The 23,712-nt window shown below is 28.2% G+C and overlaps 1 protein-coding gene across 1 annotated transcript in view; it reads left to right on the top strand.

Moving 5' to 3' along the window:
• Positions 1–23,712, top strand: part of LOC136972828 (uncharacterized) — a 96,272-nt gene that overhangs the window by 66,103 nt on the left and 6,457 nt on the right. Inside the window, exon 2 of the mRNA XM_067267464.1 lies at positions 19,051–19,283. Coding sequence (XP_067123565.1) covers positions 19,091–19,283 — 193 coding nt within the window. The 5' untranslated portion in view covers positions 19,051–19,090. The remainder of the gene's footprint in view (positions 1–19,050; positions 19,284–23,712) is intronic.

Raw genomic sequence — 23,712 nt, forward strand, 5'->3', positions numbered from 1 at the left:
AGTGCTAATGCCATTAGGAATTCTCAACAGCAGCCTTTTTACATCATGCAAGTGTTATGAATGTGGCACTACCAATTTCCCTTTCCGATCATGCTTCATGTAAGCACGAACGAATTTTCTAAAGTAAAAATCTAATTTAAAAAAAAGTTTTTGTTGCTACTAATTTCGCCAGAATGTATGGAAATAAGTAAACATGTTGTTGTTGTTGTTGCTTCTTCTGTTGCTGCTGCTGCACTATGTATGCAAATTAGTTTAATATATATATTACTCTCATAAATTTTATTAAAAGTCCCTTTTATTAATGTCTGTAAAGTGTAATTAATTTTATAAAATATATATATATATACATGAAAATAATAAATTTATGTGTAAAATATAGAGGAAGGAAGATTTTTTTAGGGGAAAAAAGGAAGAAAATAAATTATTACATTGGCAGATAGATCGATATTGATTGTTGTTGGTGAATTTATGTTTTGAAAGAATTGAAAAAAAAGAAATTCAATCATGTTTTAATAATCTTTGATTTATTTTTTTTATTGTATTTTTTACGATTTATTTCAGTCGAAGTCATTTTATAATTGTGTGCAAACCGCAGAATAATACAGCGTTATATCGAGTTTTAAAGTGTATTTTAATCTTGCGGTATTTCAGGGTATTCGTTGTCATTTTTCATAAAACTGTATATAATGAAAATTTCGGATTGGATTGTTGGAATAAGGCAACATTATACATGAGCAATTGCTTCCGGGAAGAATTTCTATGGTAAAATCGGGTGTTAGACAGGTGAAAACCTGTAAAACTCCACGTGTTCAGCCCATTGGTCATGTACGAACCCGTTCACCAATTACTAGTGTTCAGTAGTCTTATCTTGTCCTTAAATTTAGGGATTGTTTTCGTCAATTTTCAGCATAAAATGGGAATTTTATTTTATATAAATTCCTATAAACTTTAATTAAATTTAAAAAAAAAAACCTTTTCTAAAAATTTCAGTATATCTTAAATTTTAAATACTCTTAGCTGAGAAAAGTGCATAAAAATATTAAAAAAAATTATTCTTATTACTTGATCTATCCGTAGATCTGTCCGTATAATTAGCATTTATAATTTAAAATTACATTTAATAGAAGTTTTATCTCTCAATTTAACAAAATTAATTTAAAAGGTAGATTTAACAAATATATAATGTTATACTTTTATAAATATCTTAATGTTAATCGGAATTCATTTATATTTTTTTAAATTTTTGTACAAATTTACAGTTTAATATATTTCTAATTATCTATTAAGCAGTTAGAATTAAAAATATAACTGTTAGGACTCTTCATTTTTACTTTATAATTTAAAATAGAAGAGATAAAAAGGAAACGTCTCTCATAAATGAAGTTTTAATAAACTCTGGATTAGAAATTGAAAACAATTTCTAACAAATTGTATCAATGAAAGGAAATTTTCCTTTCTCCCAATATTTACATGTCGTTATTAATGAAGACTCATTAAGCATTCTCTTACACTCCAGCAAAGCTTTGATTTATTTCGTCCAACTAATCTAACTATCCAGCTTTAACGTTGGTCGATTTCAATTTAGATAATTCATCTTTGCTAAACTGAACATGTTGAAAACTCAACCGGAGAAGCGACAACTTTTTCTAATTAAGTAACATCCGCTTTTACTTTTCACTTTTGCTTCGGCGGTTTCAGGAAATTCCTCTTTTCGTTTTATATTGATAAAGTACTCCAATATGTATTTTTACGCTAATAACTTTCTAATGAAAGTGGTTTTTTAATTTTTCCACACATTAAATCTCTTTTTTTTTTAATATAAATTTATAAATATTTCTTTTAAAAATATATATAAGTCTACACGTTTACGTGTTTGTTTGTAAGCTCTCTACTATTACAAGTGAAATTACACGTAATGGTTTAAAATATGCCAATGGTTTAAAATATTACAATGGTTTAAAATACTTTAGCAAATTTTAAACCATTGTAATGGTTTAAAATATGCTACAGTAGACGTTACTTTTAATCAAACACGTGGATTTTGAAATTGATTAATTTAAGCGTTTTTTTCATACATTTCTACGGTAAAAAAATGTAAAATTGTCGATTTCAAAGTCCACGTGTTTGACTAAAGGTAACAGTTGCTAAATTTAAATTTCGCGGATTTAAACTAATTAATTTTAAACTGTGAATTTGGAAATTGTTGATTATAAATTTTAACCGTTGAGGATAATATTTGTTAAATACTTTTAAAATTATGTTAAATATATATATATATTTAATATTTAATATTTTAAAAAGTCTGACAAGAGCAAAAATTGCACGTTTTTCTTACTTTGAATACGTATTTTATATTTCGATTTATGAAATGTGTAGGTGAAAAGAGGCAGACACAAGATATATATATAGTATATAAATATATATATATATATATATATATATACACACACACCGTTTTTCAATCCGATAGAAAGAAACTTATCAAATCTATAAAAGATAAGAAAGTGGTTAGAAATCTTGCATGCGTATCAGAAGAAGATAGGAGCGGAGCAAAAGATAAGTAGAACACCTGTCTGTGCAAAGTTAGTATAGTATAGATATTACAAGCCTTTAGGCGAATCAGTTTGAGTTGACACGTGTGACTGACAAGTTCGCATCACTTATCTGTGTTGACTCTTTTCGTGGCTAAGATTTCCAACTATCACTGTCTCCTATTGAAACTGCGAAGATGGAGTCTTCACTTCTTTCACAGCATCAACACCCCAAAGATATCTAATGCTATTGGACGAAGCTGGAAGTATATATATATATATATATATTATTTTTTTCTTCTTTGAGCTTTTTCGTAATTGATTTTTCTCTTGACACTTTTGTTGTGTTTGCAAGCAGTCGGTAAGATGTTTGATAACATCTCCAACATCACCCTTGACAGAATGTACTTGCTGAAACTGTATGAGGTCGTTCAATAACTGTGCTGTCTGACTGTTTAATTGATTGCAATGCTAATACCTAACTTGATGAAACGATGGAATTTTTCTTGCTCTGGAGGATCTTCTTTTAGCTTTAAGTATTGCTTTAATAATAAACATTGACTGAGTCTTGTTGTTAAAGTAGTATACTACGACTCCCTTCCTTTTTTTTAAATTGTTACTTTATGAGGATAAACATCAACATTATTTATTCTTTTATCTGATATTTTACAATTTACTAAATTTAAAATTATATATTTTTAAACGTCTTCGAAATAGTTAGTTATTATTAACAATGCAGGCTGTATTTTAACAATAGTTTATAATTTAATTTAGTTTAATCAGATTAATATTAAATTTAAATGCAACCGTGATGTTATAAAACAATATTTATAATTAATTTTATTATATTTAATAGTTATGACTGGAGAATTTATAAATTAGATTTAGAAACGTGATTCGAACTTTAAGCTTTTGTAAGTAATTCTGTTATAGTAATAGAGCATTACAAATCATTGAAAATAATTGCTATTTTCTGGTTAATGTACGTAATTCTATAATAATTTATATGCTATATAATACAAGTTTTTAACATTTATTACGTTATAAATTATTTTATTTATAACAATTATTTAATAGCTCATCAATTATTTATTTATGCGAGTAATTATGTAAAACTATAACGTACAGCTTTAGCAATAAGAAAAATACATTTTTTTCTACTTAAAAAATGAATATTTAGTAATAGTAATATTAATGCACACTATAGTAATAAAATGGATTTCTTTGCCTAATTACGTGAGATGTAGTAACTAAGATTATGCTCTGGGGTGATCTGGGAGGATGATGTAAAAATACAATCATAATGAAGAAAAATTAAGCGTACGACGAAGTCTCTGGGGATCCAACACTTACATCAACCCCCATAAGTAACTTACGTCACTGATTACGTGTACAGGTTAATGGGAGGAGGTGGCCGAGGCATTGTCTACGTTGGCTTTTTTTAGTGGTATAGTGCTTGGTGACATGCGAATTTGTTTTTATATGCCTATTTTCTAGTCTTGTGAATAAAATATCACTCAGGAATTATTTGCAGAACTTTTTAAAGTTATTTCTTTAATGAAGAGCGGTCTGTGTATCTGTTATACACGTAATTAAAGGGCGGGTTTCTAAAAGTAAATCATTGTATACAACAGAGGAGGGGATGAAAGTGGCTAAAAACTGTACGCATAATTAATGGACAAACCTTACAATATTTTAAAAATGCAAATATATTTTAATAGTATAAATATTTTAAAGCACATTTTACTAAATTAGTGAGCCATTTTAAAGTGAATATAAACGTAAAAATTAATCTAACAATTCCATTATTACTCTTGTCTTAAGATAAATTTATATAAATTGAGTGAAAATGTGATTTAAAATATTAAAAAAAAATGCATATATTAAAAAGTTATTCAAGCAAGTAACATTCTTTTATGGTAGGAATCTAATAAAAAAAATTTTAAAATATTTCATTATTAATCAAGGGGAATTTTCAAAAAATAAACATAAGAAAGAAGTATAAGGGAAGAGAATTGTAACATATCATAATTCAGTAGGGGGATGAAGGGAAAAAATAAAAGTGCAAACATGCATGAAAGAACATTTAAGTATAGAGGCAAGTGCACATTTTAACGAGTGTCCCATTTGAAAGTTTGTGTTTTGCCTTTAGCAAATTTTAAAAGAGAAAGGAAGCATCCAAAAAACGTTTAGGTTTTATGTTTTTTTTTCCTCTGGAATTTTTCTTTAACCATGTTTCAACGTATCATCTAAAGACATTGCTTTCTATTGTTTCTAAAGACTACATGGCAAATCAGCCCGGGGTAATCGGAAATGTCATCCTTTTTTCTCTAAAAAAAGTGAGGGAGTATATACAGAAAACAAGGTAAAAGAAGAAAAACTTCATTCTCTAAAATCCAGCAAAGTATTTACAGAAATGATTTTTAAATAATAGCCCTTTCAGTCAAATTTCAAACACTATAATTTAAAAAAATACTACCCCCTTCTTAGTTATTCAGAAGCTAGTGAAAAATTGGGTTAAATTCTTTGGAATAAAGTTGATTTTTCTCCGAATGAATGTCTTTAGATTAAAATTAATAACATTATTTTCTATAAATGTATATTATTTTTGTTTTTAATACACTTAAAATAGGAAAAAATTGTAATTTAAAATGATAGATTTTTACTTAAGTTGTCGATAGTCTGCTATATAAATCTATATATGTGACTATTGACAGCTGATATTTCTCCTTTTTTGACAATTTTGGACAAACTTCATAGATAAAAGGAAGTTGTTTCGATCCTAAAAATTCATCCTCGATTTTCTATTTAAAAAAATCTATTTTTATACTTTTTTAAAATTCGTTTTTGATGGTTTATGAAATATCACTCCAGATCTTTATGATTTTGTATCATTCAATTGATTAATTAATGAGATTTACGGTAAGATTTTCTATTAAATTAGCATATGAAAATAAAAAAAATTATAAAAATTCGACTTCGAATAGGTTTTAACAAAAATTCAAATTTAAACTGTATTTTGTACTGATTGGTCAGATAAATAAATCACTGACCAATAAAACACGATTAAATTTATGCCTTAACCAATTAGCGAAACGGAAATATTTAAATTCCGAAATCTACTAATTAATTGACGAATCGAGATTGTTTATATGTATTAACAAGGTTTTTATCTCTTAAAAATAAAATATAATAATTTTTCGTGTTAAAAATCAAAATTTATCATTTGAATTATCGAAATTCTGATCAGATTATTGTAAAAACAAGAAAAACATTTCGATTCCTTAACAAATGAAAACTTCTAAAGAAAATATCCAATAATCGATATTATATAATTAATTCAGGAAAAATTCTTAAAAATTTCAATTATATTATTTGTTTACTTAGTTAAAAAAAACCGTGAAATCAATGACAGTTTCCATACAAAAAAATTCACCCTTTTTAATGTTCTTAGTTTATAATTTGCAAATTTGAATAATATAATTTAAGAAGTAATTAGAAAATTAAAATTTTAATTAGGTCATAACCACTTTCCATTGAAGCCACCTTCCTTTTTTTTTAAGGGTCTCTCCCTAGTTGATACCTAGTTATCTCTATTCATTTTGAGACCTGTAGAAGTAAAGGAGTACTTCTAGAAGGATAAGATTATAAATTGAAGGATCTTTCAATATATTTGACAAGATAATTATTATCTCTAACCAACACAGATGTTTTCACGAGATAATTGTCACTTTTTATTTCATTTTTCTTACGTTTTTTCGCGGTAATTAATGAATGAAGATAATTCCGTCTTGAGCTTCGTTTTTATGATGTCATTTTTATTTATATCGCTTCCCCGTAAAGTACCAAAGGGTACTTATTCGGGATCTTTCTTGAATTTTACTAGCTTTGTTGTGGCTATTTTTGTTACTACAGAAGTAACGCTGAAACTAACCAACCCCTTTATAACGCTGCTTTGAAAATTGTATTGATTACACGACAGTTTTTTCTCTCATATTTAACGAAGAATAATTAATTTTATACACTTATTAATTAATTTATTAAGTATATTTTATAATTTAATTTCGTAGAAGTAACATAAGCGTAATTTTGTTTATTTGAGGGATGCTAAAATTTTTTTTTTGGAGCTCTGAAAAATTATTTTCGAATATGTTAACACTTACTAATATGTCTTATTATCTAAATAATTAAATATAGGAAGAAAATTATAAATTTAATGGATTTTCAGAGAAACTAGTTGTTGATTATAAAAATTCGGATAAGATAACAAGCGAAATATGACGAAATTATATGATATTTGAACCGAATCTTAAATAAAGCAACATTAAAACTGTAAGTACTGTAAAAACAGTGTAATTCATACCTAAAGTGTGATATACAAGCTAAAGACTATAATAGAACAGTGTACAGTACTGTACATTCCTATAGAGGCTGTCTATTATAGATTTTATGGTGATTAATTTCTCCCTTGTATTAAAATATAGCACATAAATAACCTCTATTTCTGCTTTCTGAGTTAACCAAATTGGTGATTACGCACAAAAATTTTGGACAAAATTACAAATTTTGAGGGAAACGAGCTTGGATTTTCTAAACTTTGGCAGTCACAAAGCGAAATAAAATTCGAAAAATATTCAAGCAAATCCATTCATATCCAAGACCATTGATACTTTCTCATTTATTACAGACAATAGATTATTATTTTAATCATCTTCCATCTAACATCCCGAAGCAATTAATTGAGAGCGAGCACTCTTTAATTTATTAGGGATATTTCAAGAAATTTTATTATTCACGAGACCGTAACATTTATCATTTAATTTATTAAAAAAAAGAAGAAGAAGAAGAGAAGAATTTTATTAATAAATTTTAAAGGTATACACGGTACAAGCTTAGGAACAGAAAAAAAACTACAGAAATATTTTATTATTTTTTCTTTTTTGTTATTAGTTACTGTAATTTAATACTGTTGTTTATTTTTCTTCCAGATATAGCACTCATTTTATCTTATCTACATTTTTCTAAGTTTAAATTAAGATGACAGAGATCGATGTTGGTTGAAAGCAAATGTTTTGAAAGGAGATACTTTTATAAAACACCAAGAAATTTTATTAGAGAAATAGAAAAACGATATTTAAAAAAGTACATATTTTATCTCCTGAAAAAAAATTCTCCTTCAGATAATTTAATTTAGATAATTATCGGAATTTCTGTACTTACAGCAGGGTTATTCCCTAGATAAATACCACTTTACACTTTCTTTTCGTTTTGTTTTATAATGATTCATCTATAGGGAAATTTCCCTATATGTTCTTACACTTTTTCGTTTTATTTCTTTTAATGATTTATTTGTAGAGAATTTTCCCTAATGTTCTGATTTTACAAATATTATTCAATTATTTGTATATTGTTTTATGTATTTAATAATGCTTTTTAAGTCGAATAAATGAAATTTTATATGCGCGTATAATAGTAGAAATATATATAAAAGTATATTTAATAAGCGAGTTCCTTCTTTCTTTATGAAAAAAAATAATATACTAATTTTTTAAATATTTAAAACGTAGAATATTATTCAAATATTTATACATATATATAAATTTTTCCTTAAAATATCTCAACATAAAATGTAAATATTTCTTCCGTAATTTTCATGAAATTATTTCGATAAAAATCCCTATAAATGTAAATATTCCTGAATATTTAAGGAATGTTTTCAATTTATTTCACGACATAAAATATTTATTTCAAAGCAGAATAAAAAGTTAAAAATGTAGCATAAATATTGTGTTAATAAAGCAAAATAAAGCATAAATCAGAATTTACAGAAAAAAAATTAGATTAATAAAACATAAAAGCATAAAAATGAAGAATAAAATATGAATAAGTAGAGCAAAATTATGTTAATTAAGCAAACAAAGAAAAATTAAGCATAAAATTATAGAATTGTAGCAAAAAAATTCATTAATATAACATAAAAGCATAAAAATTAAGCATAAAATCACATTAATAAAACATAAAAACATAAATTAATAAGCATAAAAGCATAAAAAATAAGCATAAAATCACGAAAAACAAGTTCATAAAAGATAAAATTATGAAATTGCGGCAAAAAAATTACATTAATAAAGTATAAAGAGCATGGAAAATAAAGCATTAAACATAAAAAAGAGCAAAAATTATGTCAATTACGCAAAAAAAACAAAGAACAAAGAAGCATAAAATTACAAAAATTACAGCAAAACATCAAATTAATAAAGCATAAAATCATGAACTAGATTTCTTTAAAAAATTTCTCATCCTTTCTAAAAATAAACAATATATAGTATATATAAAATGTATTATATCATCCAAAATTTCATTCTCTTCGAAATATCTATAGTATAAAAGAATATTTTTAATATAATATTTTCCTTAAAAAAAATAAATAAAATAAGGAAAAAAAATTAATTTTTTTTTATTAAAAACTTTTTTGATCAAAACACTTTAAAATTGAAGTAGAATTCCTTTTTTTATTTTATTATAAAAAGAGTAAATTTGAAAAATATTGATTCGAAGATATTTTCAATTCTAAAATTCTCAAAACTGTTATTTTTTTAAAAATATATTTTTATATATAGTTGAGGCACTGTATATATATGAAAATGCTCGAAAAGTGTGTGTAGGTATATTTATATAAGATGTTTTCTATGTTTTCCTGTAGCTTGAGAGAAATTCGTGGCATGGAAATCAACATAAGGGTACACACTCTAACCAGGGAAATCTGAGAAAATAGAGGATATATTCCCCATCCAATGATGTAAGAAATCATTTATTATCCAGGGAAATAGGGATATATATATATATATATATATATATATAGAAAGAGAGGGCGAAAACCTTATCCTTCAAAGAAAATGTCTTCTCTTTGCTTCACATCCAAACAAGCATAGGTTTTTCGTGAAAAAAAGCACTTTTTCACCCCTTACAAAAGCTCTTTTTTGTTTAATTCATGTAATAAAATATTGCAGAGTTGCAAATAAATGCCCTTTTTATAAGGGCACAGCATTTATTTTATGTAGGAGGGCTTTAAAATATGATTAGATGCGAGCGTGGATTCGACATTTAAATGATTTGTTTTTATAATATAAACATTAAAATTAAAAATTTTAAGAAAATAACCTAAAAATTTAGACGTGAAAAATTGGCTTTTAATGCTTAAAAAGCCACTCCTTTTAGTAATTTTCCATTAAAAGCCATCAGAAAGACCTTTTAAGGAAAACAAAGACCCTTTTGTGAGTGACGTAACTCCGGGATAGTTACCCTACACGCTAATGGCATAAGGTTGTACTGATTAGATTTAATGTTTAGTCAGTAAGGTGAATCGAAGTGACGTTAACATGGCGTCAACTAGCAATTGGGGTAGATGGTTGACGGAACGTCACGTGATGCGAGTGACAAAGTGACACGCCGCTGATAATTCGAGACAGAAGCAAATTGGTAGTGAGATGCGGTTGCATTTGAGTAAGTGCGATTTATAAATCGCATTTATTTCGAAGGTTTATGCCCTTTCGATAAGAAATTTTGTCGTAAACGTGAAAGAATTTATTATTCTACACTTTTTCAAGTGTTAAAACACGAGTTTTGTATTAAACTTTTCTGAAAAGTGAAGTAAAATGTCACTCTATTAACTTGAAGCATTGCTCTCTACGTTCTCAATCTGTTAAAAGGGGAAAGACCTATAAAAGATGGCATAGATTTTATTCTTTCCTAGCAACTTCAACAAGGGGGAAAAGTAAGTTGTCAGTCCACAGAAGAGCTGTAGTATGTAGAATGGCGTGAACATGTTCTAAAGAAGCGCAAGAAACCAATCCCTAAAGAAAACAAGAAGAACAAGAAATCTGTCCCGAAGGAGGTCAGGATAAAAACACCAGAAATCCATAGACATAAACAATATGTCTCTTAGAAACGATAGAGAAAAATAACATTAACGAGCAATTATTTATTGTGACATTCAATTTGTAATCATATTTTAAATTTATTTAATTTAAAATATATGCTCTCGATTTCAAATTAGTAGCGTCTTCCCCTTTACATCATACTTTTCCTGACAACAACAGAGTCGTGCCGGTCATCTATCTACCACCGTTCTTGAGAATAAGAACAGACAGTCAGACAGCCAGACAGTGGGAATTTATAGGTGTAAAAATTTTTCAAATTGCAGCGCAATCACCCCTCTAATAACTTATGCAATCTGTTGGCTTATGGACCTAAAGTATTGTTTATTTCGACACGCTTCTACTCACTTCAGTACACTCGTATCCGTGGCCATGTCTTAGTAAACAGATTAGCAGAGCAGAAGTACAGATCTTATACGGGATTTTGTTACACCACAGGAAAAGTAGTGTTTCATTATTATCTACACACTGTGTATCGAAATGTTACAAGACGTGAGAGTATCTATAGATAAGGAAGAGAGACATCATTACTCTGTGTGTGACTATCTACCGTACTGGACAGAAACAGGATATCCTGGTGGTTCTTCAATAAAACTTACTAGCATGCACGCCGATCGATACTTGTTGTCTTCTATGTTTTATTTTATTTTTTCTTTCTTCTTCTCCTTCTTATCCCCTTTGTTAACAAACATTGCAAGCTGATGTTACAGTAACGTTTCCATTCTTATTAATTTATGTGTGATGAATTACTAAATACAAAATAGATAAAGTCGAGGGTTGATCTGGTGTATCTTAATAGATTCTCCTTAGAATTATTCACGTTCTTATGCTGCTATAACGTCATTAACCGTTGTAGCAAAAGTGTAGTAATTCTATTAATGCGTATAATATGATATCGGTATAAAGAGTTATCGACAGGAAGTGTTACGGTACACACACGTATAGATATCTTTTATGTATCCTAAAAGCATTGTATCTTATATTAACAACATTATGTTACTGTAGAAGTAAATCAAATAGGACCATCATACAAATTTTATGAATGAATTTAGTATGAACATGGATAAAATCTTGCAGAATTACTACCTTAGTGTGTTTTAAAACCACTTTCTCTTATTAAATGTTTTTAATTAATCAGTAATATTTATATTTTTATCAGTATTTTTGTGTAATTTTTTTAAAATTACGTTTAATTTAATCATTTATTTGGCCCACAACGATGTGACAATGCTACAATAGAAACAAATCGAGAAAATTTGTTCCTAAAATAAACATTTATAAAGGGTTGCTGAAAAATCATAATGTTTATTGTATTCACAAATGTACTGTACTGTGTACTTTTACATGTATTGTACTGTATACACATACTAAACACATGCGCTGCGTACTAGATACAATACGTGTTTAGTATTCATCTAGAACATACAGCCTTGTACTGTATACGCATAATAAACACAAGTACAGTACTGTATACTAGATTCAGTACGTGTTTAGTATGTGCATACACATACTAAACACATGTAGTACATACTAGATACAGTACGCGTTTAGTATGCATCTAAAACACACAAATATAATTTAACAACCATACAGAATGACTTTTACTGACTTCTACTTCATCCTGTGTATGTTAATTACACAGTATAATGTATAATTTACTTTTAACTAATTTATTTCTACATAAAGGAATATAACCAATATTCATAATAAATTTAAATTTAATGTGTACCTAATTTAATATAGAAGTAAGTTATATATAAAAAGAATTTTTGGTTGCTTCAATTTTTATATTTCCTAAAAAAATAAATAAATAAAATTATTTTGAATGAGGAGGACGTAGAAATTGTTTTAATCTTCGACAAATGCTATTACAGTTAACAATGGCTATCAGCAGTAGGTTTTAACGTTAGGTAAGCAAATCGATAGAAAAATAACTCTTGAAAGTAAATGTATTTTGTCAAGATTCCATTGTTATGACAACTTAAGAGAATATTTCTGTTTACAACTGTTTCGAAAATTCTCTAATGACATTCTATAATTCACAACGATTTCGATCTCCCTCCCTCCACCTCAGAGATTGTCATTTCTTACATAAAATTAAACAATAAAATACAAGGAAATTTATTATAATTTTTACCTCCTACTATTTTTTCTTTCAAGAATTTTACCATTAATAAGTATGCAAAAAATAAAATAAAATTTAAGAAAAATATATATTTAAAATTGTAATTTTATGCAGCAACAGCATACATAACGATAACTGTTGAATATATATATATATATTTTACTATTCAAGTGGAATTTTTTTTTTTTTTTTGTAAAATTTGTAGCAACAAGACGGGTTTGTAGACCGAAAGAAAGTAAAGCAAAGCATTTTCTGCCTCATTGCTATTCAAGAGAGAAAGAGAGAAGGGGGTAAAGATAGTTTTGAATCGCATCGTGCAATCTTAAGTTTAGTTTTTGTCATAAACCGAAGAGTGGAAGAATTTTCCGACTCTACATGGATAAATGTTCACTATTCAAGGCTTATATTTTGGAAATTGCTTTGCTTTTCAGTCATATCCCGTTACCTTCAAGTAATAAAAGAAGTCAACAAGGTTTTGCTTCAAGTAACGTTCGACATAGAACAGTATGGAATTTATATAAAAAAAAAAAATTTTAAAAAGCCAAATAAGTACATATTTCGAGAAATTTCTGAAGAAATTGTTTATTTTTTTATATCTTACTTATGTTTCTAAAGGTATGGAGGGAATGTTTTTAAGAATTTTTACTTCTCTTAAGTCTAAATTACTGAATAACGTTTAAGAATTTATGTAAATATTCGGAGGAAAATTTAGCGAAATGTTTTCTATAGCTCTAACTGACATTTTTTCTTTTCATTTATTCTCAAAATTGCATAATTTTCAGTTTTTTATCCAGTTAAATACGAAAAATAAACATTTTATAACATTTAAATTGCTAGTTTTTTATTACACTTAACAAAACTGAGAATATTAATGATATATTTTTAATTGAGGAAAAAAAGGGAAAAATCAGGGAAAATAAAGTTCTGTTTGAGGATAATACAGGATATTGACGGAAAGAAATGAAAATTCTAGGGAAATATGTCAGTTTCTTGAGTTTTCTTACGCCTTAAATTGTCAATTTCTATTTTTAATTCGTTAGAAAATAAATCAATTTCTATTCATTTTAACGAAATTGACAATTCGTTAAAATACTGTTGTGAAAGTTAGGGAAATTAGGTAAATTTAGGGAAATTTTAAAGAAATTTAGGGTAGAAAATTTTAAAATTAATTTCTATTGCGTTTAATACAATTGACAACTTATTTAAAAATATTACTAGCTTAAATAAGGGAAATTTAGGGAAATTTTAAAGAAATTTAGGGTAGAAAATTTTAAAATTAATTTCTAATGCGTTTAATACAATTGACAACTTATTTAAAAATATTACTAGCTTAAATAAGGGAAATTTAGGGAAATTTTAAAGAAATTTAGGGTAGAAAATTTTAAAATTAATTTCTAATGCGTTTAATACAATTGACAACTTATTTGAAAATATTATTAGCTTAAATGAGGGAAATTAAGAAAATTTAAGGTTGAAAATTCGACCCAAAATTTCGATTTTTCTATAACTAACTTTTTCAAATTATTTTTTTTTTTTCTAAATAAATTTCTTCTTGAATCGAATTTAATTAATTTTAAATAATTTTTTGGGAAAATTTTACAAAGTTTCTTTTTTTAAAAAATAAAATAAATGAAACTTCGTTTTCAGTTAAAGAAAAGTTGTATTTCGGTAGATACTAAAAGTTAATGTAAAAGAAAGGAAAATAAATTGATCTATGCATAGATAATGATTATTTTAAAATTGGAAATTGATAAAATAGAATAAAATTTTCTGAAAATACAATAAAAAAAATCAATATTAAATATTTTTGAATTCAAATTTTCGATAAGATAAAAGGATTTTATAAAATCAAAAATTTAATCAGTTGGTATTTCAGAATTTTATTTTAGTTTTAAATATACAAGGAGGCCTTGAAGTCAGTTAAACGTGCTTATTTGTGTTATAAGTAATGTACACATATACTGTTTATGATTTACATTCATAAATTTGTACAATGATGCACTGTAGCTGAGTGGATAGAATCACTAAACACTGGAAGCGGGTTTGTGCCTGATCAACAGTGTTGCCATGCGGGTTTTCTTCACGTGTGTAACGCCTCCCGGGTTGATTTTCTATAGGAAACAGGCCCCTATTTATGTGTTAAACACGTGAAAAAACGTGGAAAACTCTTTACGTGGGGAGGCATGAACCCGCGACTAGTTTTCAGTGGTTTATCCATTCAAGAGCCCATTAAAAAGGGAATATTTGTTAAAAATTAGATGAACATTTTTTCTATCTTTGTGTATATCTACACCTTTTTATTCGTAGAGGGCATAAAAAGGGATTCTTATTCGCACTCACTGCGGGTTCTACCAGGCCCAGGAGACCCATCCAATTCGAGATTAAATGGTCATGAAAAATTTCCGCGAAGTTGCTCGTCAGGGATTCGAACCTGGATCCCCCCTTCAGAGCGGTCGGATGACTCATTTAAAGCTTGATGCTTCTTAACATCGATATAATGCGATATTTCAAATTCATTAAATATACGAAAAGTAATTTTGCCATTATTTTGAATTCTTGGAAATTTATGAAATATCTTAAAGCATAGATTTTTGAAGGTTTCTGGAATATGATTAGATCATAAATTTTCTTGAAATATTTTAAGTATTTGTGGGAATTTGGTGAAATATTCTAATATTAAATTGTCGAAGATATTTTGAATTTGCAAATATTTCAAAATATCGAAATATCATTTAATTTTATCGTCAAAATTCCCAAAATTCAGTAACATAAAGTAAATTTATGTTTGGAAACTTTATAAAATATTCTATATTAAATTTTCGAACATTTTCTAATATTTTTAAGTCTTAAAATTTCTCTAATTTATGCAATAAATTCTTAAAAATATTTATTTAAACGATGTTTTGAAGTCTTTTTCATCGATTCGTCCATGGTTAACGCGCAGAAAAAAAAGACATTTTTTTTTGATAAAAATAATTAAATTTTCGAATATTTTGTTATATTTAAAGTTTTAAAATCCTTATATTTGTTTAATAAAGCTTTAAAAATATTTCTTTAACAAGCTTTTAGCATACAAATTCGTTTACAAAGCTGATTTATTTGCTGCATATGAGCAAGCCTTGTGGATGGAAAAATGGCATTTTTAGAAGAAATTAATTAAATTTTCTAATATTTTGTAATACTTAATACTCTTGAAACATTAAAATTTGTGTAATAAATCCTCCAAGATATTGTTTAAATATATATTTTTAAGTCTTCTTATAGAAATTCCTCTATGAAACTCATCCATAACTAACTGCAGATGAATTTGTTATGTTGACATTTTATGAAGAAATTAATTAAATTTTCTAATGTTTTTAATATTTAAAAGCTAGAAAATGTTCTGATTTTTATAACAACAAATTCAAACTATTTTTCTGACAATATTTTGTAGCCATTTTCATGTATATTCAATGATTAGCAAAGCGAATTTACTTTGTGAAGAAGACATTTCTCGAAGAAATTAATTAGAATTTTCCATGAATTTTTTAATATTCAAGGGTCTCAATAAATCCTAGTTTATATAATAAAGATTTTAAAATAATTCTTTGACACGTTTCGTAAGAAATCCCATTTACAAGATGGATTCATCTATAGCAACTCACACACAAGATGACATTCATTCGAAGAATTGAATTAGAATTTTCTAATATTTTATGAAATTTAAAGCCTGGAATTAATTTTATTTATTTAATAAAACCATAAAATGTTCATTTATGCAATATTTTATAACATTCCCATAAAAATTCATCAGGAATTCTCATAGAATTTCCATCAGGAATTCTATAAGAATTTCCATACTTGTCGAAGAAATTCTTTATAATCGTAATTTTAATTAACTTTAGTAAATTTTATTTTATTTTATTATTATTTTTTAAATTTATAAATTTATTATCTTTATAAAATCAAAGAATAATGATAATCAATTATATATTTAAGCGAGTTGTTTGCATTGGAAAACTTCTTTACATCATCATAAAAATGATTAATAACCCTCCATTTGCTATGCATTTTCTCTTATTTTTATGTAATTAAAAATATTTTAATCATAGAAAATGATTAATTGATTATAATTAAAACGCCGTTATAACGACATTTAAATAAATTAAAGAGATTTTAAAATTATCGAATGATTTCTGTTTGTCGGGAATTATCAAACAGTTTATTAAATTTGTTTAACATTTTACCATTACTATTCATTATTTACTATTAAGTTTGGTTGGTCTTTCCACTTAAATTCCCTGGTTGGAAATATTTGAATCGATTAAACTATCGACGTTATAAATTATTCTCTTTCTAAAATTTCGATGCACACTTCATTATAACCATTGATGAACCTTCCGGTAATGCTACTATAGAAGAATTTATTGTGAATCGTGTGTTGCGTGCGAACGTCTTTAACTCTTGCCAAATTAGTTGAATAATTACGTTTAACCTTAGGCAAGTTTTGGGGCTTCCCAGACCAAGTTTACGCTGCCATAATGCTTCGATGCTCGGTTCGTTGGAACCGTTCTTGTATTGTTAATGTGTGTCGCGTGCAATTGTCTTTACGTCCAACTGCTATAGTTGATCGTGGGTTCACGCCTTGCCAATGGGATGGTAACGTGAAGTTTTCCGGGTTTTATCCACCTTTGTAACTCTTAAATAGGGGTATTTCCTTTAGAAAGTTTTCCTGGAAGGAATTCCACGTGTGGCGTTACAGAATACAAACCACCGACCAATCACTCCAAATAAACGTTATATCCGGGAATTCTCCGCATTTCAAACACCTAGAGGTTAAGGTACTATAGACACTCTTCTCCTGGTTGATCGCTCATGTATTGCGTTGTGTATCCCATCGAAACCACCATGTTATTGTCTTTCATTCTTAATTAAATAACTAATACAAACTTTAAACAATTTTTGAGGGTTCCTAAACGAAGGTTAAACTGAAATAATGTTACAGTGTTACTGTGTTATTAGTTTGGTGCACAGACGTTTACCAGTGAATAAAACCACTAAACACTGGTGGTTAATCGCGGGTTCGCGTCTCAGCAACGGAGTGGCCAAGTGAAATTGCCATGTTTTCAGGGAAACTGGTCCCTATTTACGTATTAAATCCTCCCAATAGGCCCTCCATCTGAAAGATTGCCTATGCGTTACATTATTAATTATTCCATGAATGTAAACCCGGTTATAACAATTCAAGATGTTACTACAGAAGCATTTATTGCTAATATGCCCACACCCAATTCTGTTTACTTCTCGTACAATTAATTAACTAAACACCACAAGCACTAGGCAGAAAACTTAAATTTTTTAGGCTTTTTAAACAAAGGTTACGCTGCGAGGTTAACACTGAATAAAAGTAGTTTAAAAAGTGTTTGTTTAAGCTCCAATATTGAGGTAACTATTATTAATATGTTACTCATAAAATTATCGTCACCTTTTCCCCAGTTAATTAAATAACGGCGACAAACGTTGCGCAGCAAACGACGTTTTTTGGGGGCTTCTTAAATGAAGGTTACGCTGGAATAATTAAAATGATTTAAAAATTGTTTGAGTGACGATAATCAAATAGATTTTTCATTATCTTCTAACGCAATCAACGTCGGAGTAAGTAATTATCTTGTTTAACAAACGGCATGTAAAGTCATAATGCTGTATGGTGTGAATTTAAAAAGACTTGGCGTGTTAATTTATTGTCTGTTACATGGCATAAAGCTAGCTTTATTAAAAATTGCATTTTGTGAGCTTCGAATTTATTGCATAAATCAGAAAATAATAAATTTAAACGCATTATCTGATCGATGATAAAAATCAAGAACTGTCATTGGTTAATTAACCATCCATACTTACTGAAAAATTAATATAGTGGTTGATAATAGTGTAGCCAAACCTCAATATTGCGTCACAAAAGTCGGCACAAAACTTAAGTCTACCAGTGGCTTAGTGAATAAAACCATTAAACACTGTTAGTTGGTCGTGGGTTCGCGCCTCCAAACAAGCTGGACACGTGGAGTTTTCCGGGTTTTCACGTTCTAATGGAAAGTGACCCCTATTTCCTTTAGAAGGTCTTTCCGGGGAGCAGATCGCTCAATTGTCGCGTTACCGTATAAACAAAGCGCTAAACCGAAGGAACTGAAAGTTTGAAAATCACGTGCTTCGATAATAATGTCCATTTACAATGCAAAATTGTACGCTTAGTCATTCACGAAGGCGTGTTTAACGCTTAAAAGGGAGATCAGTTTGTTAGTATTGGCGTTATAGAAGGGAAGCACTATTACAAGGTTTGACTGTACTCTTATCTGCAACGGTTTCTCGCCTGGTAAATAGAATTGTTGATGACCGGTAGCTGTCAAAATCGACAAAGATATGTCCTATAATCTATTTAATGCTTTTATGGTACTAATTGTGTTATCTTCTTTTCTATCCACAGAATGACAAACTGAACTCAATGTCTTGACATCTAGAAAACGATGGGATGGAAGCCAACTCCATGGGTTTTACTATTTGTATGTCTCGCAACGGTTCCCGGGATGCTGGACGAGGTCCCCAGCTGTCGTGTGTCAGAGTTCACTTGTGCTAACGGCAGATGCATCAGTCTCAGCAAGTATTGTGACGGCACAGACGACTGTGGAGAAGGCTCTGACGAAGTCGAAGGATGTACGAGTAAGTATCACAGAATAATCAATTCGAATTACTTTCCAGGTTGACTCCATTGTTACCATTGCCTCGTAACCGTTACGCTGGCTACAGGAAAATAATTAAGGTAACCACAATTGCCGCGTAAATATCCCATTTTTTGCATTGTTTATTATACTTCTCCTGATTTTGTTACCGCTTTTAAGGTGTGTGTAATGTTTTACAGAACTGCTCTTATCTTTTCTCGTATATTATTATTATTATTAGTGTAGAAGATGGGTTCATTATTTATACAAAAATCTCTCGTATTCTCGTTTTCTATAATGATATCTTTCGTACTGTACAGTACATCTCATTCGTTACTCATCATATTCGTGGATGATATTTACTCGCTTCAATGATTCTTGCGTGTTGCCATGGTCATTTACCATATTTTTCCTCTAGATTGTTTTCATTATCATTCAGTTTCTTACATTTTTCGCTCTCCTACTTATCACTTTTCTTGTAGATGATGAGAAATCCCATCCTCTCCATCCTCATTCTTACGAATACCTCCACGTTAAAACGAAACATAATACGCTTAAAATAGCGAAAGAATTTGATAAGCAATTACTAAAACTACGTATATAAACAATAAACATTCTCATCTGGACGTTATTAATGTAGAAATCTGGATAATTTCAGTAAAATGCTCATAAATATCATTTCTAAATGCATCATATCAACTGTAACGGCATCAGTTTTCGAATCATTATTAAAATAAATGAATAAGAACGTATGAAAAATCAGATATCGAGCAAAAATTCTAACAAACGAGATTTATTAATAAAGCAGAAGAGAGAGAAAGAGGAGGAGGAGGAGGAGGAGGAGGAGGAAGAGCAGGGGGAAAAGAAAAAGAATAAAAGGAAAGCAGAGGATTTCTCCTCCATCTGGATATTTTCCTTGGCAAGAAGAAGATAGCAGAGCTAAAATTTCTTCAGCATTATCGATCTAAGTGGGTATAAGGAAAAATGATTTATTTGGTAATGCACAAAATTTGTGTTTAGAAACACTTTTACATAACTTGTATTTACATTTTAAGGCCCTACGTGCAATAGTAACTAGATATAAGATGACATTACTTTGATGTTTTTTCAAGAAATATTACTAACCCAAGTAACCTAAGTCGCTAATGGTTGTTTGAAGAAGATAAAATAAAAATGTCCATAGAAATCTTTTATCCATCATTCTTTTTAATGGAATACCCGTACGGTGGCACGCTTTTGATGAATTATCATCTTCCACCAGCATCCTCCTCCTCCTCTTCCTCCTCTCACTCTGACTCCACTCCCGATCTTCCCTTTTAAAACATGAAGGATAATTACTTTAATTTTTCTTGGTCTTCCCATTTATGATATGGAGGATAATTTGTTTGATTTTAAACAAAACGCCCCCCTCTCTTGCCTTTATCTACAAGACAGATAATTATCTTTAGGATTTATCCACTAGAAATAATTGCTAGATAATGGGATGTTATCATCTATCCATGCTGAAAGTGATTTATAGTTTGCTTACTTGATAATTCAGGTAAAGTGCTTCGTGTGGGTCTTATCTATAATTGAATTTTAAGATAATTAATTAATTAATTATACGGGAGATATTTTTACCTATTATCTAAGTAGTTAATTTAACAAGGTAAAGTTGTTTCATCTTATCTAATTGAAAAGTTTCTTTAATTAATTAAGCAATTTAAAAAAAAAGTAATTACCTGATTATCTAATCGAGTAGATAAAAAATAAATTAGATAATTTTATAGATAATAATCTTAATACTTTATAAATAACTTATCTTATCTGGTTTTCAAATTCTATGCATCTGATTATAATAAAATTAGGATATTATTAGTTTAATTATCTACTTTAACTCTTAATTATCTTATTAATAGTCATTAAATGTTTCAGATAATCATATTAATAAAATATTTTATTTAAAAATCCTCATAGAAAGTTATTTAATTGGCTCACATTCTTAAGATTACCGTGAAAAATACTTAAGATTGTCTCAGATTATCTGTAAATGCAAAGTAGATAAGATAATCTGCTCAGTTAATTTATAATATAAACTAGATAAAAGTTAATTAAATAGATAATTAGATATTTTATTATCTAATTAAATCGTAATGAAATTGGTTTCTACAACATAAACTAAATGAATACCTCAACTATCTTAGCTTAGATAATTAGCTAATTATCTGCTGTAAAAATTAAATCGTTGCAGATAATTGTATACATTGAAATTAAGTAATGGAAACACAATTAAAATCACATTATCTCCTTATTTAATTATCAAAATTAAGCAATTAAGAAATTTGTGAAGATAACCAAACCCGACAATATTCTCTTTTATACAAATCAAAGTATTATCTATGCAACTTTAATCGCCGTCATCTCGATGTTTCCTTATCTTAGGACCCTTAATTAATAAAGATAATTAAAAATTAATTAATTAAGATTACGTTTAAATTTATCTGTGCGGTTAATTATAAGATATCTGGAGCTAGGAGAACAGTGATGACGAAGATGCTTATCTCAAAGATAAGGCACTTTAAATAGGGATGTAATGACGACACGTGCTTACTTTACGGATAAACTCGACCCTGGATGTGTTTTTTGTGGATTTTTTTGGAAAGAAAAATGTCTCGAAGCCAAGAGGGACAGCTAAACTCTATCTTTTGTCCAGTCAGCACATCGAAGAACATTGTCTTGAAAGCCTAAAAAGGGAGTTATGTGAGAACAGAGGAGAGAATTATCTCATTTTTACTACGCTTTACAAGTGAAAAGTTAGAAGCACTAGTCGTAAAATCCAATCTGGTTGCTTCTACTCTTTCATTTAATAAGTTTTTATAAAGGAGATAGGTATATATCTACCTTCTTGATAAGTTTAAATCGAGTTAACGTTAAATTATCTTAAATTAAATCAAAAGTTTTGGGGTGTAGCAAAATAAAGAACGAGTGAAAAGTTCTATTGTACCATTTATACGAAGATCTCGACTGAAAATACGGTGCAAAATTGTTAAAATTCCTGCAAATTAACGTTAAGTATATAGAAGTGTCATTGCCAGTTTGTTTGCAAGATTTTAAAATTGGAAAATTTGGAAAAATTGTGCAATTTTGACTGAAAAATTTAATGCAAGAGTATTAAGAATAGTATCAGTGCATGTTTCTGCATATAATTTGTAAGATTGTTCTTATATTTTTGCAGAAAATATAGGGAATTATTAGTTTAAGTACACTGACTTGCAAAGTATTTCAATCAATGCTTTCATGTAGTTTTAGAGAATGGAATGGTCTTTGCATATTTTTACAGAATATTTTATAAAAGAAAAGTTCATATTTGTATGGAATTTGAAACTTCGGTATTTCTGCGAAAAGATTTAAGTGAAAGTGCCGCAAATAATTTGAAAAAAAACAGTACAAATTTCAACAAAACATTTGCATAAAATATCGCAAATTTTCATAAATAATTGTAGCGAATTAGGTGAAAATTTCGTCAAATAATTTGCAGAAAACTGGTGCAAAACTTCTTTTGCAAAATAGCAGAAATTTTGGTAAATAATTTGGAACAAAACAGTGTAAATATTTCAACAGAGAATGTAATAAAATACCGCAAAATTTTACTGATAATTTACAGCAAAATGGCTCTAAATTACTTACCAAAAAATTGCACTAAATAGTGCAAATTTTCCCGAAGAATTCGAAATAAGACAATGCAAACTTATTCACAAATTCACACTGATATCTACAGCGAAAAATTCATGTCACAGAACTCGATACGACATAAATACGGCATTCTGTGCAAAGAATTCGAAAGATACAAATAAATTTTCGAATCCAAACATGTTGAACCCCATGAAAAGCAAGCAACAGCTAAAAATTTAGCATTTCTATTCATTTCTCATCTGTCAGGGAGATAAAAAAAGGGGGGAAATATATACATATCGGTTTTTACTCTTTGATAGGATCATTATTTATGAAACACACTTCGAAAAAAATAATGGAAAGAATACAATTCAGAGATGTTCAGTTTCAAAATTTGCATAATTTATAAAAGAAAAAAAGGAAGAGAAGATGATGAAGAAGATAAAAAAAAACATAATATAAATCCTGGAATTTAGAATATCAAATGATTTATAGAATAGAAAGTCGAACATGCAAACGTATCTTAAGCAATAAAAATAACATCGACTGACTGATTGACTGACTTATTAATATTCTGCATTTGTAAAAATGCAAAGAATTGATACTAAACGATAAGAAAATGTAAAATAGAATGTGTCAAATTCGCTTTTAAAATGTATTCTTTGAAAGTTTACTTCACTAAGAACTGTTCCTAATGCTTCCTTTCTATATATATATTTTTTTTAAAGTACGCTTTAATGTATTAATGTTTATCTTTTATTGATTTTTTCGCCTTTTTG

The sequence above is a fragment of the Centruroides vittatus genome, unplaced genomic scaffold, assembly GCF_030686945.1.
Source record: "Centruroides vittatus isolate TY-2023 unplaced genomic scaffold, ASM3068694v2 contig_3020, whole genome shotgun sequence".
NCBI lineage: Eukaryota > Metazoa > Arthropoda > Arachnida > Scorpiones > Buthidae > Centruroides > Centruroides vittatus.